General features: G+C 40.4%; 2 protein-coding genes across 2 annotated transcripts; both read right to left on the bottom strand.

Moving 5' to 3' along the window:
• Positions 1–237: 237 nt before the first annotated feature.
• LOC141710127 (leucine-rich repeat receptor protein kinase HPCA1-like) lies at positions 238–4,411 on the bottom strand. The gene is made up of 14 exons (XM_074513152.1): positions 4,327–4,411; positions 3,651–3,774; positions 3,472–3,543; positions 2,736–2,810; positions 2,539–2,610; positions 2,132–2,293; positions 1,946–2,020; positions 1,783–1,854; positions 1,615–1,686; positions 1,455–1,523; positions 1,291–1,365; positions 1,145–1,216; positions 912–1,046; positions 238–715 (listed from the first exon to the last, which is right to left on the bottom strand). The coding sequence occupies exons 1-14, from the start codon at positions 4,409–4,411 to the stop codon at positions 238–240; spliced, it is 1,638 nt and encodes a 545-aa protein (XP_074369253.1).
• Positions 4,412–18,609: 14,198 nt separating this feature from the next.
• LOC141708818 (uncharacterized) lies at positions 18,610–20,681 on the bottom strand. Its single transcript, XM_074512999.1, has 3 exons — positions 20,544–20,681; positions 19,869–19,979; positions 18,610–19,077 (listed from the first exon to the last, which is right to left on the bottom strand). Exons 1-3 carry the CDS (start codon positions 20,679–20,681, stop codon positions 18,610–18,612), a joined length of 717 nt encoding a protein of 238 aa, XP_074369100.1.
• Positions 20,682–21,648: the final 967 nt, after the last annotated feature.

Raw genomic sequence — 21,648 nt, 5'->3', positions numbered from 1 at the left:
TATATGATATATAGTTCCGATACATTTTTGTGTTAGATTTGTTTTCTTGTTATTCATAAGATGAAACTTTCATGCTCAAAATGTTCAAAGCAAAAAAAATCACGAATAAATTTTTTAGAGACTCGAGTAAACATTAATTCAATACAAATATATTTAAAGAAAAAAAAAGGTTGCAGAAGGTTGAAGCCTAGTCTACTTTGTAGGAGGCAGAGTATCTAAACCAGGAAACAATAGTCTTCAAAATCCAGATTTATAATCAGATGCTATGAAATAATAAGGACCAAAAACATTAGGAGGCTTGTAAGTTTGATTACTAAGGGCAGAATCGAATCTCTGAACCTCAGACATATCGAAAAAATTTCCATCTGATGGAAACAGTCCAATGTGCACCTCAAGATAATCTTCGCTGTTGAAGAATATATTGTCTAAAGAAACTGAGCCTGGAGAAAGGTTGAAGTTAACCGATAGGCTCGTTTCTAAAGAATGAAATAGAGTAGCATTCGATACATCTGTGAAAGAGGGAGCTCTGAAGAATAATGTCCCTTGGTATGGATATGCACATTCACAGCTCTGCGGGTTGAGCTTCTGTTCAGAAAGACAGGATTTGTCCCCGCAATTTGCTAGGCTAGTTGAGTATGGCTTTGAAGTTTCTTCTTGAAGCTTACAGAAGTCCATGTTTGACAGAGTGCCATTGCAGATAGGATTTCCTCTTAACCTATAGAATTAGAGCTTAACAATGCTTAGATATACTCGTATATGTACAATAGGATACAGATAACAGATGTCCGAGATTGGATACTTGGATATTAGAGCTTAATATAGAGTTAAGATGTGATATAAAGGTTGCTATCGGGGAAGTTTAGCCAAAGAATAGATTGAATGTAGTTGAAGAATTAGAAAAGCTCGCTTACTTCAACGTGTTGTTGTATCCAGAACCTAGCGTGATATAGGATATGAAATTGTTCTGCAAGTCAATGAGCTCCAGCTGCTGGCTGATGCTGCCACTTAAGTTTAACATTCCGCTAAAATGGTTGTTCTTCAGATCCCTGTTAAAAGAATAGGCAAGTAGAGCTAGGGTTCAATATTCTCTGTGATTCGAGTGCATCAGTAAAACAGCTTGGATATATTGCACTTATTGGCTTACACTTGTTGAATCTGTGGGAGATTAAAAAGTTCAGATGGAACTGTTCCTTGAAGCGATCCATTTTCAACCACCCTGAAAATTTAGCAGAGGGATTTAACATTTTTACAAGATTTCAGAACCTACTTCTGATTCTGTTGAGTACTCACAGAGTTGTGAGTGATGATAACGTCGAGAACCATGCAGGAGCTTCTGATTGTTCAAAGGAATTGTTGCTCAAGTCCCTGCATAACCGAGGCATATGAATCAGTCTAATAGGCGAACAACATCATACTTCACTAAATCTGGATTCTGCTGCAAATATGTTACAGACACGTGATTGAGTGAGTTCATTCCAGTCAGGTTTGGTAGAGGGCCAGATAGTTTGTTGTGCGATAAGTTGCTGCAACATAATGTAGGCGAATGAGAAAACACATCATATCTAGTACTTGAAGAGAACGTTAGCTTCAAATTGCATTTGAAGAATTACTCACAGTTGATTGAGATTACTGAGGTTTATCAAATTTGGTGGAACTTTGCCAGTTAGAGCATTCCTATCGAGACGTCTGTCAGAGGAGGAATTAGGTGTCAAAATCACTAGGAACTCATTCATTAATACAAGTGGAAACTCATCCTGTAGAACAAAAAGCTGGTGAACTTACAGAACTTCAAGTGTCTGAACATTTCCAATTGTTTCAGGAATGCTTCCTGAAAACTGGTTTCCATTTAACAACCTGTCATTGCGTAATTAGACATGAACCATTTAGAGCAAGAAACGCAGAAATTAAATAGAAACTGCTGATCTAGGATAGAGTCACAACTTACACTTGTATAAGCACCATTTCAGGGCTGAAAAGTTTAAAAGAAATTATCCCCGAAAGCAGGTTGTCATTGAGATGACTACAAACATCGGATAATTTAAGGTTAATGAACAATGACTATGTTGTACTATGCATAATAGTCTACTACAAGGAAATATAGCTTGCGCGAAGATCAGAGTTTACAACTCACAAGTGCTTTGCCTTTTTAAGAGAGTCCAAGCCTGGAGTAGTGAGTGATGAAAGAGGGATAGATCCTGTCAACTGATTATTTGCCAGGCCTAACCAGTATAGTTTGGAAAGATAACCTAATGATCGAGGAATCACCCCAGTGAAGTTGTTAAAGCCGAGATCTCTGCCAAAGCGACGTAGTTGAATTATAGTCAAGGAGGTAATTTTTATATAGGTATATAGAAGTTCAAGTCAGTACAAGTGAGAATCATGAATCTGGCAACACTCATTTTCATTTACAGATTCTGGAGGATACCATTTTTCTTGTCTATGTACGAAACCAGATCATGACAGTAAGGTTCACGCTATTGTGAAATTCACAGCGAATGAAATGAGTATAGTTGTGATAAAACAAGTTGAAGTTCTTACAAGAAGAATAGTTCTGTAAGATTTCCCAGTTCAGTTGGAATAGCGCCACTGAGACCACATCCCGTTAAAATTCTGAAAAAGTATGAACAATGTCATGCTGTTGTGAATTACGTTTATATGCATAAGAGTATTATAAATAGCACACAATCACGATTGAAAAGTCAGGACAGCTGAAAGAAGAAGGTTGTGTCGCATACAATGTGCTGAGGTTTTTTAAAAGGCCTAGCTGCGGAGGAAGGGAACCTGTTAAGCCTTTGTTATATGACAAATCCCTGCAACAAAGCAATGATTGTGCTTATTAGTATATCTATCAAATTCCCTAATGATATAGAACTAGTATCAAAGGAATGCATATTGATGTATTATATGTTTTCCAAATATCAAGAAATTGTTGCAGATTTCAGGATTCTCTGGGGACTTTCTTCCATGAGTTTTATGAAAGATAGGACTTCAGTAGTGACTAAGGCTCCGTTTGGGAGTGTTGTTGAAAACTGCCGTGCTGTGAGAAAAAGTGCTTGTGAAAAAAGTACTACGAGGAAAATTAGATGATTGTTTGGTATTTTTTTTAATTTATGCATATTTTGAGATATAATATATAAAAATAATATTTTTGAGAAGGTTTGTTGGTGAAACTGATAGTTACTTCCTGCTGAAAACAGTTTTTTCCAAAAGCATGTCCCCATATTTTTGCTAACGGCAACTTTTAGACCAAAAATGTTTTTCCAGACAGCAGTTTTTAAAATTTACCAAACACCTTTCTGAAAGTTTTTCAGCAAAAAACTGTTGTTGTCTGCAACAGCAAAAAACTGTTGTTGTCTGCAACAGCAATACCAAACGGAGCCTAAGAGGCCTTACTCAAAACGGATACTTACTAGAGTTCAAATAACAATTGGTACAAATGTGTGAGTGAGTTTCAAACAGAAAGACACTTACAAAGAAGTCAATTTACTGAGTTCCCCAATGGCACCACTCAGTTCCCCCACGAGTCCCATAGTTGTTAAGACCCTGCAGGCATTGCCGACTACTTGAGAACAAAGATGAACGATATACGTAGTTGTTCAGGTACTTATAAGCCACAAGGGGTATTACAGAAAAATGTGTTCAACACTTACAGTCCAGTCACTCTGGAGTTATAGCAGGAGATGCCATCCCATGCTTTACCACAAGGATCATCGGAGTTTTCCCAGCTTGGGGGTGTGTTTTTCCATTCATCCTTCAATGATCTTAGCACTGCAACTGCACACGCCAACCCATTTTACTATCAGATAAGAGTTCATTCTAATGTAACGACAAAAAAGCAAGCAATAAATTGGGACGAAAACCCTCCAAGAAACAAAATCAAACGGTACAAAGTATAAACAAATGGTTGAAGAGTATATGATCATGTTGGAACCTTTTTCTGACACCTTAAGATATCAGAGCTCGATTTAGCAAGGGGCTCGGGTTTGACTTTTAGACGAGTTGATTACTTAACACAAGCTAACAGTCTTCTTTCTGGTTAAACACAACCTACTTAACTAATTCTCGATTTAGGAACTGACTCGAGTTTGAGTCCTCCCAACACCTTACCATTACGATATTAGATGAGCTCGTTACTTAACACAAAATAACACTCTCCTTTCTAGTAAAACACAACCTATTACTTCACTAATTCTCGATTCAGGGAGGTACTCGGATTTGAGTCCTCTCAACATCTCAACACCTTATAGTTACGATTTTAGATGAGCCGGTTACATAACACAAACTAATAGTCTTTTTCTAGTAAAACACACCTACTTCACTACTTACCATCGCGAGAATCAGTAAGCGAGGAGACATCAACAAACATGAACAAGATAGCCAGAAGAAAAAACAGTGACCAAATGGCTGCCATGCAGAAGATATATGCTCAAGAATCCTGAAAATATGAGCATATGTTTAGATATCACCTCAATCTCGGCCTTCAACTCTCTCCCCTGTTCTCTGTTATAGCATATCACTAGAAAACAGTTTCCATTTCTTAAATACAGACGTCTAAATTACAAGAATTTTACAATGTTGGATATTTTACTAGCCAGCTCTTCTGCCGTCCATCGGTTCTTCCATGTGATGAAAAAAAGACTTTGAAGTGAACAATCTAAGCGAAATTTTTCTTGTTTTTTGTACTTGGCGTCCCCTTATTTAGTACTGTTTTATATTCCATCTTTGTCTCGAATGTTTTGATACGCGGTAAAAGTACGAGCATAAAAGTTCGTGAAAGGCATAAGCAAATGATATAGTTATGGAATTATAAAAATTATTTAGTAGGTAATGAATAATCTCAAAAATGATTTAACCCCGATGATAACAACTTCATCTAAGCTGTTATAGGGAGAATTTCGTATAACAGTGATTTGGAGGTCGTTGGCCGGAACAAAGAACAAGGATGGTGTTTGAGGGCGGAGGAAGGTTATGTATGGTGGTGGTTGAGCTTGTATGTTGACTCCTTAAGAAAGAATAGGGTTTTGTTATTCTCTACCAAGTGTCGACTCATGTCTCATACAAGTGTCTACGTACCCTATTTATAGGGATCAAGCCTCACGTAGTTCTTGGGTAACAAATCACATAGGCTAGGGTTAGGGTTCCTCAACCCATGCAGCCCAAGCCCATAATAAAGTCAGGCCTTCAGCCAATTAGTCACGTAAATCTTGACCGGCTCCACACGCTTCCTACAATCTCGCGGCATCTCTGCATTTCTTCCCGTAATTGTAGGAACAACTCGTGTCGGCCCCGAAATCTACGAGCAACTCAGTCATCTATGAGTCACTTTCCATGTTGCACACAAAGTCCTTTAATGCGGGCCGGCTTGGTCACCTCGGCCCGCACCGCCTTCCTTTTTGATTAATAAATAGAATGTTACCTTTATTTTCATAAGATGTGAGCTCATGGGTTCAGCTCGTGTGTGGGCACCTGAGTTCAGCCCGCGTGTAGGCATCTGAGCCCAGCCTGCGTGTAGTCATCCGAGCTTAGCCCGCATGTGGGTAATTAAGCCCAGCTCGCATGTGGGCATCCTGATGACAAGTGTGAGACCATCTTACACTTGTGAGCCCAGCTCACACATCATGAGCCTAGCTCGCATGCGCTGGCCCATGTCACATTAATCCATGATTCTAGCTCACATATGAGAGTCCAGCTATTCAATATTCTCATAGGGACCTGTTTAGGGCCCATAACCAAAAGCGGGCATAACAACTACCCCCAAAATTCCTGGGCGAATCTTGAGGCTAGGATTTTTTCCAATATTAGCTTTTTATGGCCCCGCAGGTGCGAGCCCACGAGGTCGCACCATCTAACCTCGCATGTGCCTTCATCAGTCAAGAATTTTTAAACTCATGACAGCTGTAGAACAGCTGGCGTAGGGATACGTGTCATCCTTTGAGATGCTGACACGTGGCCTTCTCCCTTTCTCTCTCCTATCTCCTATAAATATGTGAGATCTTCACTTCATATCTCACATTTCCAAGAACACTTATCGAACTGCTGCTCATTTTGCTCAAGGATCTACCACGACAAAAACTATCATCACCACAAGGACCGTCTACCGGCGGCGATATTCTCCGGGAACAGATTCATCAGGATCATCATATACTTCACCTACAGGTACCCCTTTGATCTTCAATCATTCATATCCATTCATGTTTGTTCATATGCACCATGCGAGCACACACCACATGTTCGATGCGAGCCCACACACGATCACGAAATGCGATGCGAGCCTGTCTGCTCGCTTAGATAGTTAGGTGAGATCCCGTGTGAGACGTGAGGACACTTAGGTGCAATCCCATACCTGTTTTTACTTTCTTTTAGGGTCACACACTAATATTCACCATCTTTTACAGATGTTGAGTGCGTCTTCAGCCCGCTCTTACGGATCGTCTCGCTCTTCCTCGAGTCTGACTCGTTCCTCTGCCATCACGACTCGCTCTTTAGCTACTCCGTCTCCATTAAATCAATATCCACCTGAGCAGCGAGGCTCGAAGGACTTCCAACGCGAGTTGACCTCCTTATCTGGCCGTCTTAGCCAACCCATTTCTCCCGGCTTTGTTATCACCCCTCAAGGGGCCCTGAACATTGCTAGAGTTGAGAACTCGATGCGAGCAGGTGGCTCCAGTTCGCTGGATATTCACCTTGACCCTAACCCTAAGGACTACACCAGGGAGAAGAATATTTATGATTGGAGAAACAGGCCTGTGAACCTTTCCGAGATACCAGCCTCCCTCGGGGTGGAGGAACTCTTAAACTGTGAGCCCGCTCCTTTGGACAAAGAACGAGCCAAGGAGATTCTAAGAGAGATGGTTGAAGAGAGGGCAGCCCGCCTTAGGCAAGCTGCAGCCAATGACCTCGATCCCATTCATGTCGACTCAGAGTCCACTGACAGCGACCTGGGGAGTGCATATTATGACACCAAGAAAGGAAAGGAGCATATTCCCGCAAAGTATCCCATCTTGAGGCTCGAGGGTGAAGAAGACGGCTCACATTGGTCTTATGATTCCCCTCAGAGCGAGGAGGTGGCAGATGTTACAAGCCAATTTAAGATCTGCAATTATAACTATGTCCCCGCGGCCTCTCCTGAGCCTTATATGCCTCCTGCCCAGCCCGAGCTTAAGGGTGAAGTTATTTTTAGAAAGCAGATCATCCCCGATGGGGAGGAGAGTTCTACTACGGCCGAGGAGATAAAGGTGCTCGCTTTCCGCGATCTTCCCACCTCGCTTACTCAGAAACATTTGGCCGAGCACATCGAGCAGTTCCAGCTCGAGGGTCATGTTGTCTTGTCCTTGCCGCACATGAGATGTTATAGGTTCAACCACTCGGAGAATAGAGGCGGGGTGCCTCGCATGGTTTTGTCCACCTTTCTACTATGGCTAGGAATCTCCTCACCCCTTCATCCCTTCATTAAGGATGTTTGCGAGTACTACCAGCTCGCACCCTTTCAGATCAATCTGAATGGATACCGGGCCGCCCTCGCACTGTACATCATGCACCATAAATGCGGGTACCCTCCTCTAACCGCGAGGCAGCTGGGCTATTTCCTCAACTTGAAGCATTCGCCCAACGACTTTAGATATTTCTACCTCTCCGTCTGGCCGTGCTTCAACAAGAAGAACCTCATCCACAACGGGCCAAGCAATTCAGAGAAGTGAAAGAGTCCCTACTTCTATATCCACGAGGTGCTGAAAGGCATATGTCATAGCATATTTGTGTATTCGAGGATTTAACTCAACTCAAGTAAGAATGTAACAAGTAAATAGTGGATCTACCGTCAAAGAGATCTCACAAAGTAACATATGTCAAAGGATTCAGAAACAATGTTCATCTACAGACTTAAGGAATTACTTCACTGGAAGAAGTTCAAGAAATTGATCAAGCCTCGGTGATATAAATTAAGATTGTGGATTTAATCAAGTGACAGAGATCTTGTCAGGATATCAGATAATTACAGGGATTTAATCTGAAGAAAATCAAGTTATCAAAGTCAAGACATGAAGAAACGTCACGGAAGTTAGTCACTCATGAACCAGACAGTACATCGAGTGTCAACATTGAAGTGGTGGAATTGATTCATTATTTTCAGTGATGTTCAGAAGATTTTCAGAAGAATGATTGCCGTTCAAGAGTAGTATTAATTCTCTATTAATTAATTAAGTCATATAATTTAATTAAGAAAATAAATTATATCTGCAAAGATTAATTTGTTGATTAATTGAATTAATTAATTCTGAATTAATATTACGAATTTTCAGAATTGAATTTGAATTTATATTCAATATTAATTCAGCATGACAATCAATTGAACTAGTATGACAATCATATTGTCATACCGAAAGTCATGCTAGTTCAAGAGATTGTCATACCGAAAGTTCTACTAGCTGTGGAATTGTCTTGCTAGTTCAAGAAATTGTCATACCGATTGTCTTGCTAGTTCAAGTGATTGTCTCACCGATTGTCTTGCTAGTTCAATCAGATTGTCTCACCGAAAGTCATGCCAATTCTCAGATTGTCTTGCCAGTTTAATTCAGTTCTGTTGATTGAATTATAAAAGACAGAAGCAGCAGATCATTCAACTGACTTCAACTACTTCAAGAACAAAAAGAAACAGAGCAGCCGCAGAAAGCATTTCATCTCTCAACTGCTTCAAGATCAATAATTTCTAGTAATTAAAGTTAAATCTAAACCATTAGAAATTATTCTCTTGTTCTTGTGTAACTATCTAGCGGATCAAAATCCCTAGAACTTAATCTCAAATTTCTGCTAGCATTTGATCTTTTTTATTGCAAAAATAGAAAAAGTTCATGTCGAATTTATTCTAAATTTGTGATAATCTATTTGAGATTAATCCCTTGTAATCGATACCGTTGTTGTAACACCTTTCAAGTTTAATAATAGTTTTATTTAACTTGAATTTTATTTCACTTTTTTATTCCGCATTAAATTCAATTAAACGGTATAGTTTGTATTCAACCCCCCTTCTACAAACATATTGGGACCTAACAATTGGTATCAGAGCCTTCTGATTAACGAACAAATCAAGATCCTAGACTTTTGTGATTTTTCAACTCCTTGAATTTTTATTTCTACAAAAATTCATAATGACTTCACAAAAAGTTGGAACCGTTAAAATTCCACTGTTTGATAAAGAAAATTATATTATGTGGAAGAAGAAAATCTCTTGTTTTTACAAGTTGCAAATCCCAAATATCTGGACGTGTTAAAGAAGGGTCCAAAAATTCCGATGGTTATTGAACCAGAGGTTATTAAAGATGATGTTGTAATTACCAAAGCTAGAACCTATGCAAAAGAGCCTGAGGATTTTACTCCTGCTGAAAAGGAAGAAGCCTCCTTGGATGTCAGCCTTCAATTAATTTTAGTTGATTCCCTTGATCCCTTGATGAACAGACATGTGATGAACTGTAAAAATTCCAAACACATCTGGGAAACTATTGAGGTGATTAATGAAGGCACAAAGGAAGTTAGGGAGAACAAGATAGAGATCCTAACCTCTGAGTATGAACATTTTAAATCCAATCCAGGAGAAGGAATTAATGAAGTGTTTGAGAGGTACAATGCATTGATCAACAACCTGAACATAAATGGAAAATATTATTCATTCAGGGAGGTCAACAAAAAGTTCCTTTTAACACTGCCAACTCATCTTGAACATAGAATCACTGCCATAAGAGAAGCGAGAGATCTGAGTGAGATTTCTTTGGAAAGGCTCTATGGTGTGTTAAAAACCTATGAGTTGGGGCAGATTCAGCAGAAGGAAGTCTACGGGAAAGGTAGAGTGGTCAGCACGTCTACTGCTCTAGTAGCTGAATGTCAACAACAACAACAACAATCTCAACAGTCAGAGATAATGGTACAGTCTTCCAGGGCTGAGAAAAACGTGATAGTAGCAGAATATGATCCTCCTACTACAAATCAATCTGGTAATGATTTTTACTCCTTGGAAGAGCTGGAGCAATTGGAAGATGAGTCAATGGCCCATATTGTCAAGAGATTCTCTAGTGTCAGATTCAAGAAAAATCCCAAGTTCAAGTACAAGTCCAACTACAACAGATTCCAGAAAGGTGGATCTTCATCCTCTAACACCAGCAGTGGTGGATACAAAACAGGGATGGTTGATCGGAGCACCATTCGATGATTTAACTACAATGAGTTGGGACACTTTGCCACAGAATGCAGGAAGCCAAAGCAAGTAAGGAAGCACTCTTATGATTCAAATCAGAAGAATAAATCTGAAAGGGCTTACCTGGCAATGGGAAGAAGCTGGGATGATACTGATAGTGAAGATGAAGAAGATGGGAATCTTGCTCTTATGGCTGTTGATGGAAATACTTCATCGTCAAGAAAAGAGGTAAGATTTACTGATGCTGAATTAGTTAATCATCTAGGAGGTTCCTTAGATTGTGCTCGTCGTGATAATGAACTGTTAATTCAACAGATCAAAGACCTTGAGAAAAAGGTCAATGAATTAAAACTTGTGCACATTAATCAAGATAAGTTAAAAGAACGAGTATCTTTTCTAGAGAATAGAGTTAACTGTTATAGACAACTCGAAACTATTCTCAAAGACAAGATCACCGGTCTTGAGACTAAGGTTAAAGCTTACTTTAATTCTTGTTCGAAGGCTAAAGAGTTCTACAATAAGCAAGCTATTAATCAAACATCTGGAATAGGTTTTGATTACAATGTTATTATTGGAGAATTAGGCATAAACTCCCCTCCTCATGTATGTGCTAAAGGTAGGGAAGTACCACATGTGCTTAAAGGTGTTGATAAACCCCTCTATAAAGGAATAATTGTTGAACCATTTGATGAAACCTTCTCTATTATTCAAGAAGAAATACGTGCTTAAAATCTTGCTAATGAGAAGGTTGTTTACAAGCCAAGTGTGTCGAAAGTTCCAGTCAAAGTTGTGAAAGCAACTAAGACTAACTCAGACACACATGAGTTGGATAACAAAAATGCCATGTCTACCATGCATATTTTGCCTGTTGTTAATCCCTCTCATAAAGTATGCGGTGTTCCTAATTGTATGTCATGTGCTTTTAATTTGATGTATGCTTATTTTAATGGTAAGCATGTTTCTAGTGATAAGACTACTCATCGTCAGCATGTGAATAATAGGAAGCATGATAGGTCTAAGACTGCTAGTCCTCCTAAGGCTAGAAAGGAGACATGTGTGCCTAAGCCTAAACAGAAATTTGTTAAGGCTATTTACAAGGTTAAATGTCCAGTCATTGAGAAAGTTGAGAACATAAAAATTAAAAATGTTGTTTTGCCTGACAAAGGCCAATTCTAAAAGTATGCCGGACCCAACCAAGCTTGGGTTTCGAAGAAGGTCTAATCCATTTGTAGTGCAGGGCAGTAAACAGGTGGAATCGGTAGTGTGGATTCTTGACAGCGGATCTTCAAGACATATGACCGGAGATAGAGCCCTACTATCAAATGTGGTTGAGAAAGCTGGCCCAGTGGTTACCTTTGGAGATAACAGCAAAGGTTTAATTGAGGGATATGGCTGTTTGCAAGCTTGAAATGTTATCATTGAAAATGTGTATATTGTGCACGGACTTGAACACAATCTGCTTAGTATCAGTCAGTTCTGTGACAAGGGCTTCTATGTTTTATTCGACAAGCTAAAGTGTCAAATCCTGCATAAAAAAAATGAAAAACCCTCCTTGATACGAATCCGGAAAGGAAATCTGTTCGTAGCTGACATGAAATCAGGAAGCAATATCTAACATATAGCACCAGTGACGAGACTTGAGGATATTACGACATATCAAGCACCTAATACACATTACACTTGGAATTGGACTCTAGTAGATGTGTACAAGTGCACTACTGGTTGGTGAGTCAAAAGAGGAAGTCAATGCACCACAGTTCATGGACGTTGCAGTTGCAGATCTATTGGACTATGCAATCTCTTCTTCACAATCTCACTTCAGGTTGGTATGAACTAGTGTACTGCTCAAGCAATCGTCAAGGACATGGTATGACACTCTAACTGAAGTTACAGTTTAATATGAACTAGTAGAGTCGTTATATTAATAACTCTCTTATCACTAGGCACAAACATATTGTTTTATATGTGCAGTGATATAATGATAATGTTATATGTTGGTCTACAAACAGACTTGTGCACTCGAACAGTTTTAGGAGAAAATCAAACTTCTTTCTACATTAGTGATTTCTTATTTCATCAAAATCTTTTGAAATCACTATTGTACATCATTTCTCTCAAAATATTAAATGTATAATTTTCATTCATTATAGATCTTAAGTACATTTTATCTCTATATTGCCATATGTTCAGTGATACAGGTTCAGTCTCCAATGGCTTTCTTTCATTGACAGTCATGAGGTTGAAAACCCACAACTTTTATCCCATACTGTAAAGAGAAACACAGAAACAGAACCAACCAACACTCTCATACCACTAAAATGAAGTATGAATGAGTGTGAGGGAGATAGTGCCTGAGTGCACCACATAAGGAAGGTTCTAAAGTCAACCCAGCAGTTATGTCTCCTACAAAGATGAGTAGTATTTAAATCGAGGCAACTGCTAGCCCCAATACATCTTCTCAAAAAGATGTAATGGTTGAAAATGCACAAAAACAGTTACTAGATTCATCCTCTCAACAGGGTACGTCTATTGAAATTTGCCTGTCGACCAGGGTATCTGATGTATTGTCACCACCTCAAACATAAACAATTCTTGATGCACAAGGAAAGGTTACACACACAAAGTAGGAGTTGACGGAAATAAGAGTTTCGACCATTTTAAGGCCATATTCGATTGTTCAGGTTCTTTAATGGACCAATTGCCTTTACAGGTGTTAGGAGAGGATACTGATCCAATAGTCATATGTCAGTGGTCAGTGTCTACCTCCCCAGGCTTAAATCCCCTGGATGCATCTGCAGATAGTGGATCTGACATAGGCGTATATCGGCAACTTATTGATAATGATTCAGATATTACCTGATGAGTCACAAGGAAATGTCTTCACAGACATTAGAAGGGAACTTTGATCTTTATGCTAAATTCGTTGGATCATTGTTTACCTTCCCAGAGTTCAAATCTGGAACCCTAAAAGGGAAATTAGCAACTTGTAGATTATGACTCAGATTCATCTGATGAGTTTAACAAGGATGGGGATTTGCGAACTTCCATTGCACCACCTGTGACCTCCTTAAGGATGGATAAAGTGATTTTTCTTGCAGGTACAGCTGGATTTTGGAGCTATGAGAGGAGTGATACACTTGTGAGAATGAGTGTAAACATGAGTGGAGAGAAGAGTGAAACACATGTGAGGTACACTAAACAAAATCACACACTCACAGTGAGGAAGAAAGAGAAACTACTTGTTATTTCTTTTCCAACCAAGTGGAATATGAGAACTCCTTCAAACAACGGCATACATTCTTTCTCTAAGGGGGAGATAAAAGCTTAAGTAATAGTTTGGAGGATTCCTCAACTAAGGGGGAGAAATAACAGGGAGGAGGAAAAAGATCCTACATATGTACACTACACCACACCATTGTTGTTTGTAACTACGGATCCTATTGTTCGGGAGAGGTGGTAAACACAAGGTGATTTCCTAGTAATCAGAAGAAGTGGTTTGGTTCATCACTATTCTTCATAAGGGAAGAAGCTGTTTTTCAAAAGGGGAGTACCGTTGGTTTTAATCTGCGGATCCTATTGTACGGGAGATGTGGTAAACGAAGGTGATCTCCTTTAAGCAGTTGATTCTCATAGGGGGAGAAGCAAGAGAGATATGCGCTTCTCAACAGGAAATGTGGTTGTACAAAAGAAGATGAAACTACTTGAAGATATGTTCAGTCTAGAGGAGCATCAATTTCTTTTGGAATCTGGAAAGTGTTAAATATAATCCAGAACTTTCTGCTATTTACTTTGAATTTCTGTTTACATCTTTTTCTTATTTGTTAGTTGAGTTATCCTCTAGGTATTTGTTGTTATTGTCTAACAAACAAATAGGGGGAGATTGAAAGGAATATGTCATAGCCTATTTGTGTATTCGAGGATTTAACTCAACTCAAGTAAGAATGTAACAAGTAAATAGTGGATCTACCGTCAAAGAGATCTCACAAAGTAACATCTGTCAAAGGATTCAGAAACAATGTTCATCTACAGACTTGAGGAATTACTTCACTGGAAGAAGTTCAAGAAATTGATCAAGCCTCAGTGATATAAATCAAGATTGTGGATTTAATCAAGTGACAGAGATCTTGTCAGGGTATCAGATAATTACAGGGATTTAATCTGAAGAAAATCAATTTATCAAAGTCAAGACATGAAGAAACGTCACAGAAGTTAGTCACTCATGAACCAGACAGTACATCGAGTGTCAACATTGAAGTGGTGAAATTGATTCATTATTTTCAGTGATGTTCAGAAGATTTTCATAAGAATGATTGATGGTCAAGAGTAGTATTAATTCTCTATTAATTAATTAAGTCATATAATTTAATTAAGAAAATGAATTATATCTGCAAAGATTAATTTATTGATTAATTGAATTAATTAATTCTGAATTAATATTATGAATTTTTAGAATTGATTTTGAATTTATATTCAATATTAATTCAGCATGACAATCAATTGAACTAGTATGACAATCAGATTGTCATACCGAAAGTCATGCTAGTTCAAGAGATTGTCATACCGAAAGTTCTACTAGCTGTGGAATTGTATCTTGCTAGTTCAAAAAATTGTCATACCGATTGTCTTTCTAGTTCAAGTGAGTGTCTCACCGATTATCTTGCTAGTTCAATCAGATTGTCTCACCGAAAGTCATGCCAATTCTCAGATTGTCTTACCAGTTCAATTCAGTTATGTTGATTGAATTATAAAAGACAGAACATCAGATCATTCAACTGACTTCAACTACTTCAAGAATAAAAAGAAACAGCGCAGCCGCAGAAAGTATTTCATCTCTCAACTGCTTCAAGATCAATAATTTCTAGTAATTAAAGTTAAATCTAAACCACTAAAAATCATTCTCTTGTTCTTGTGTAACTATCTAGCGGATCAAAATCCCTAGAACTTAATCTCAAATTGCTTCTAGCATTTGATCTTTTTTATTACAAAAATAGAAAAAGTTCATGTCGAATTTATTCTAAATTTGTGATAATCTATTTGAGATTAATCCCTTGTAATCGTTACCGTTGCTGTAACACCTTTCAAGTTTAATAATAGTTTTATTTAACTTGAATTTTGTTTCACTTTTTTATTCTGCATTAAATTCAATTAAACGGTATAGTTTGTATTCAACCCCCCCTTCTACAAACATATTGGGACCTAACAGGTGCCTCGAGTCTAAACTCACTTCTATTATAATCCATGTAAGTTCTCCCTGGCCGCATTCCTTTCCTTCACAATAGTTATTTCTTTAAAAAAAATGTTGTTTACTCATCTCCAGCCACCCCGCCTCACACTGTCCTTGCTGGACAGGAAAAGATAAATGTGGATAGCCTTCTAGGACTTCCTAAGGCGGACAGGGATATCTAAAAACTCATAACGACCTCGAACCTGGTCGCGTGTGGGTTTTTGAAGGAAGGAGTGAGGCTGACTCCTCAAAAGAAGAAGTCTAATAAAAGAGTCAGAAAGGGTAAGAATATCGGGCCCGCATGTGCGAGCTTGTGTGCTCGCATGTTTACATTTCCTACACGCATCTCACTTTACATTGCATTTTAATTTCCTGCATTTATTATCTGCTCACATCTCTTCTCTTCATTGTACCTTGTTTTGACTAATGTATCACTTTATTGTCTTTTTTTCAGAATGGCCATCTCCCTTATTCCCTTTATAGAAGAGGTTGAGCAAGATGCGACCTCGGGCCCACTTTAGCCCACGGCTGCGACCACAGTGGCTCGCTCTCAGGTTAATTCTCCAGCCCGCATGACTACTCTTACTGAGCATCTCAGGAGCTCATGGCCTTATCCTCGGCTGAAAAGGCATTGAGGCCACAAAGAGGGAAAAAATGGCGAGCCTGACCCGAAAAAGGCTGCTCCATCTGATGCCCCTCTCCCCACTTCTTCTTCTATCAACACGGGCGCGACCACTTTTGGCCGGCTCACTCAAGCTCGCATCAGCGACCAGGATGTGAAGAATTGGTCTTCTTCTCTTGAGGCAAACAACGACGCGCTGACTCGGGCCGCGGCTGATGTGTATTATTGTCAGCTGTCTAAGGCTCGAGAAATATGAGCCCTCAGCCAGACCAACATAAAGCTCGACTCTAAGGTCAAGTCTCTTCAGAGCAAGGTCACCGAGCACGGAGATGAGAAAGTTAAGCTGGTGAATAATTATAATCAGAAGATGCTTGACCTGAATGCTGCTCATGAGAAGGCATTAAGGGATCAGAAGGAGGCTCATGACCTGGCCGAGGATGCGTGGAAAAAGGAGAAGGATGGCCTCGAGGAGAAGGTGCTCGAGTTGGAGGGGTCAGTTTCTGCCTTGACCGCGGGTCGCGAGGCCGCATTTGCTGATGTCAGGAACATGGGTGTGACAACTCGGGTCAAATCCCGAACCTTTTCCGAAAACCGGGTCAAGTCACGATTTCGAGTTCGAAATAAGCCGAAGCCTACTGTCCCAAATGCAGGCAACTTGGGTAACGACTAGCCCACCATAGGCCCCCAAAAGATCATGATTTTTTGGTGCACTTAGTAGTAGTACTTTATCTTACAAACTGAACAGAAGTCCCAAATCTCCTCGATGTGGGACTAGGGTGTGACAAACTCCCCCACTTAAACTCCTGACGTCCTCGTCAGGCCCGAACAGACAGCTCATAGGACCAAGATCGTACCTCTCTAGCCATTGTGGGATAATACCGGCTGGCTTCGTGTCCACACCTCCGGACCTCTTGCCATTGTGGGATAATACCACCAGCCTTCGTGTCCCCACCTTCGGCAACTTGACGCATCAAGCTTTCGAGAGTCGGCTCTGATACCATATGTGACAACCCGGGTCAAATCCCGAACCTTTTCCGAAAATCGGGTCTAGTCTCAACTCCGAGTCTGAAATAAGTCGAAGCCTACTGTCCCAAATGCAGGCAACTTGGGTAACGACTAGCCCACCACAGGCCCCCAAAAGATCGTGATTTGTTGGTGCACTTAGTAGTAGTACTTTGTCTTATAAACTGAACAGAAGTCCCAAATCTCCTCGATGTGGGACTGGGGTGTTACACTAGGGGCCAGGAACTTCATGAAAATCTTCATCGGTAAGGTTCCTGACTTCGATTGGACGGCTATGGGCACGGGTACAGTTAGGCACGCTGAGAAGCTGAAGCTGGAGATGGAAAGGGACGCTCAAATTGCTGAGGAGGCCCGGCTCGCAGCTGAGCAGGCCCGGGTCGCGGCTGGTGAAGCTCGTAAGGAGGCAGAGGCTGATAAGCCTTAGTTTAATTTTATTTTGAAAATAGACATTTGAATGGGTAAGCGGGCACCCTTCTTGCCTCGCGTTTGTATTTGAAATATTCTTCCCTGGGGCATAACTTATGTTGTATAAAATGCCAAGTCTTTTGTGCCCGCATTTGTATTTGTTGTGCTAGCTAGTTTTCTTAATTTTATGTAAACTTACCATGCCCCTACTGACCAAAAGCTATCATAACCCTGGCTGCGTATGGCGGGTGTTACACCTTCCCAGCGAGCCGAGCTCATCAGCTCGCATCATTGTTCAATCAAATAAAATAAATGATATTTTAAGTAGAACAGGCTCACACCATTACTAACTCACAAGTGTTGCATGTGTACTTGCATTAGCGAGCCGGGCCCAGGGGCTCGCATCCTGTTCCTGTGTCCTCTCCTCGCATAATGCGACCCTGACCATATACGGCAAATGTCCATCGCCCTTCGAGCCCAAGAATATGGGCTCGCATCCGTCTCTAACTTTTACGTAAGTTAAGGGGGTTTGTGGGCGCCTCTCACTATTTTCATAGTTTTATCTTCATCTTTAATCCGCTTTGTGCTCATTACTATTCCAAGCAGGTCGGGGCCCAGCTCGTTTCATAGACTTGTTGTGAAGCGGGCCGGGGCCCGGCTTGACTTATGATTTTATCATGTTAATAAAACAACTATTTTGTCCTCGCATGGGCTCCCAAGGATGGGCTCCCCTGCTAGGTATTTTAATATATTAACAGGAGTTAAAATATCAAGGGCACAAATATATATTAATCATTTATTCATAGATAATGGAAAGTGAAAGGAGTACATGCTTGTGGTCTCAGGGAGGTACCTATATGGCACTACCCCCCGGGACTTAGGAATATTTTAAGATAATACTAAGTCTGAGAAGAATAATTTTACTGATAATACTTGCGGAGGTGTTCCGCATTCCAGGCTCTCGGGATCAACTTGTCTTGCATATCATTGAGGTGGTAGGTTCCCTCCCAGAGCACTGATTTTATCTTGTAGGGGCCTTCCCAATTTACCCCAAAGACTCCGTGGCTCACCACCTTGGTGTTTGGCATGACCCGGCGCAGAACCAAATCTCCCACCTTAAAAGTCTGGGCTCGAACCTTACTGTTATAGTGCCTAGTTGTCCTTTGTTGATATGCTGCTATCCTGATCTGAGCATCTTCCCGAGTTTCTTCGATCATAGGGGCCTTCCCAATTTACCCCAAAGACTCTGTGGCTCACCACCTTGGTGTTTAGCATGACCCGGCGCAGAACCAAATCTCCCACCTTAAAAGTATGGGCTCGAACCTTACTGTTATAGTGCCTAGTTGTCCTTTGTTGATATGCTGCTATCCTGATCTGAGCATCTTCCCGAGTTTCTTCGATCATGTCCAAATAGAGTCGATGGTTGACCTCATTTGCCTCTGAGTCATAGTTGTCCCTCCGAAAAGAGCATGCCCCTACTTCAAAGAGCACCATAGCTTCACACCCATACACCAAAGAAAAGGGGGTCTCTCCAGTTGTGGTTCTGGGGGTCGTGTTGTAAGACCACAGGACCTGGGCGAGCTCCTCCGGCCATGTCCCTTTCTTCTCTTCAAGCTTTGCCTTCAAGGTGTGCTTAATGATTTTATTAACAGCATCCGTCTGTCTGTTGCTTTGGGGGTGGCAAAATGCACTGAAACTCTTCTGAATCCCCAGCTGCTCACAAAATTCCGGCATTTCCTTGCTATCGAACTGTTTCCCGTTGTCAGATATCAACTTGTAAGGGATGCCATAGCGGCACACAATGGTCCTGTGCACAAATTCTATGAGCTTTTTTGCTGTGATAGTGGCTAAAGGCTAGACCTGGCAATTCGTTCGTGTCGTATACTTTCGTGTCGTGTATTTTCGTGTTTCGTGTACTTAAATGTCAAACACAAAACCGACATGTTTAGCGTTCGTGTACATTCGTGTTCGTGTACTTTCGTTTCGTGTCGTTTCGTGTCGTGTATGTCGTGTTAATTGAATATTAATATATATTAAATTTAATATTAATATTAATTAAAATATTATATTTTTAGGTAAAAAAATTATAAAATATATGAAAAATATATATTTAGATCTCAATTCTAGACAATATAATGAAATCATATAATATTTTAAAAATAAATATGCATACATTTATTTCAATTCTACATATATTTATAAAAAAAATTAAAATTTAATGATAATATTTATTTATGTCGTATACTTCGTGTCGTGTCGTGTACTCGAAGGTTAAACACAAAACGACACTAAATGTCGACCGTGTACTTTCGTGTTCGTGTACTTTCGTGTCGTGTACTAAAAATACAAACACAAACACTAAATTTTCGTGTCGTTTCGTGTCGTGTAAGTCGTGTCGTGTCCAAAATTGCCGGGTCTACTAAAGGCTCGGCCTCTGCCCATTTAGTGAAGTAATCTACAGCAACAACCGCATACTTGACACCTCCCTTGGCCTTCGGAAGTTCTCCAATCAGTTCAATTCCCTACATAGCGAAGGGCCAAGGGCTCATGAGGGATGTGAGAGGGGCCACAGGGCTGTTGTAATAATTGGCATATCGCTGACACTTATCACAAGCTCGGGAGAATTCGAAGGCGTCTTTTTTCAGCGTTGGCCAATAGTAACCCTGACGGAGGATTTTCTGAGCTAGAGAGCTACCCCCCGAGTGATTGCCACAAATGCCCCCGTGTACTTCCCTTAGGATATAATTGCATTCATCCCCATCTATGCACTTGAGGAGGGGCACACTGAACCCTCTTATGTATAGGACCCCATCGCATATCACATAGCGGGTTTCCTTGTACTTTATTCTTCTTGCCTCATTTTTTTCGTCCGGGAGTGATCCTTCTTTTATGTAGGCTAAGATATATGTCATCCACGTGGGGCCGAGGTTATCACTGAGGCTGCCCACCTTGTGCTCGGGCACACTAGGCTGCCTCTATATATCAATGGGCACAACCCCCAACAATGTGGCATCACGGCGCGAGCCAAGCTTAGCCAGCTAGTCCGCGCCTTCATTCTGCCCGCGCGGAATTAGTTCCGGCCTCACCTCGTTGAATCTCTCAATTATCCTCTGCGCACACTTCAGGTAAAGCTCTGTTCTTGGCCCCTTAGCTTGATACCCCCCGTTTATCTGATAGACCACGATCATGGAGTCACTAAACACATTCAAATTCTCCACCTTCATTTCCAAGGCTAGCTTGAGACCATTGATCAGGGCCTCATACTCAGCATTATTGTTGGTTGCATAGAAGACCAGATGGGTCGTGCGTCTGATCTTGTGAGCCTCTAGGCTGATTAGCTCAATTCCAGCTCCTGCCCCATTCCCATTAGAGGCTCCATCCACAAATAGGCTCCACCATGGGGCACTATTTTAGCTTTTCAACCCGACCTCTTATGCACTAGGTATAACAACAAGGGCTCCCTACTCCACTTCTTGATGTGGAGGAAATTCCAGCACAAAATCGGTCAGGGCTTGGCCTTTGATTGCGGTCCTTGGCTTATAATCACCTCGAACTGGCCGAGCTCAACCGTCGGGTACACCAAGATTGAAATTGTGTCCTCTGCGGCCCCGACCCTTTCAACCATTGGGGGCATTCTCGGGTCTAAGTATGCCCGAGCCTCACTAGATTCTCCCACTTTCGTGATTTCCAAACCTTCTGTGTCCCTGTTAGGGCGAAATCACGCACTAATATTCACGCAAGTATACGCGTTCGCAAGTAATATAGAATACTTTCTAGTTCGTTCCCTCAGAGACTCAGACTAATTTATTGTCTAATTTAACTCACTCACCAATGTATGACTACTTCTCAATGTTAAGATAATAACACTTAAAATTGTTGATTAAATATTAACTATAATTAACTACTTAATTAACCACTTAAATAACACTTCAATTTATCAATAATAAAACACTCATGAGATCACAACTTCATTATTACTTCCTTCTATAGCCATTGTTATTACCTTTAGCATGTGACAGTGATGATATTAATCGAATAACACGAAACTGATAAAAGCCAACTTTCATTGTACTAATACCATTCTACCAAACATCCACAATTAAGATAGAAGTTGAATAGTCATCAATTATGTTGAGTTCCTATATGTTTACAGAAATTGACAACACAACGATTTAAGCACAAGTTATTCCT

The sequence above is a fragment of the Apium graveolens genome, chromosome 1 (genome assembly GCF_009905375.1).
Source record: "Apium graveolens cultivar Ventura chromosome 1, ASM990537v1, whole genome shotgun sequence".
Lineage (NCBI taxonomy): Eukaryota > Viridiplantae > Streptophyta > Magnoliopsida > Apiales > Apiaceae > Apium > Apium graveolens.
The sequence above is the reverse complement of the archived record's forward strand: the minus strand, read 5'-3'. Positions and strand labels throughout refer to the sequence as shown.

What these genes read in the sequence shown, in the direction of transcription:
- LOC141710127 (XM_074513152.1), bottom strand. Translation starts at nt 4,411, where the DNA reads ATGGCAGCCATTTGGTCACTGTTTTTTCTTCTGGCTATCTTGTTCATG. An exon ending in GCTTACTGATTCTCGCGATG is followed by an intron (nt 3,775 to 4,326) that starts GTAAGTAGTGAA and finishes TGGCGTGTGCAG; the next exon opens with TTGCAGTGCTAAGATCATTG. An exon ending in CTCAGTAATCTCAATCAACT is followed by an intron (nt 1,524 to 1,614) that starts GTGAGTAATTCT and finishes ATTATGTTGCAG; the next exon opens with CAACTTATCGCACAACAAAC.
- LOC141708818 (XM_074512999.1), bottom strand. Translation starts at nt 20,681, where the DNA reads ATGAAGGTGGAGAATTTGAATGTGTTTAGTGACTCCATGATCGTGGTC. An exon ending in TAATTGAGAGATTCAACGAG is followed by an intron (nt 19,980 to 20,543) that starts GTGAGGCCGGAA and finishes TTCGCTATGTAG; the next exon opens with GGAATTGAACTGATTGGAGA. An exon ending in CCGAGCCTTTAGTAGACCCG is followed by an intron (nt 19,078 to 19,868) that starts GCAATTTTGGAC and finishes CACACCTTGAAG; the next exon opens with GCAAAGCTTGAAGAGAAGAA.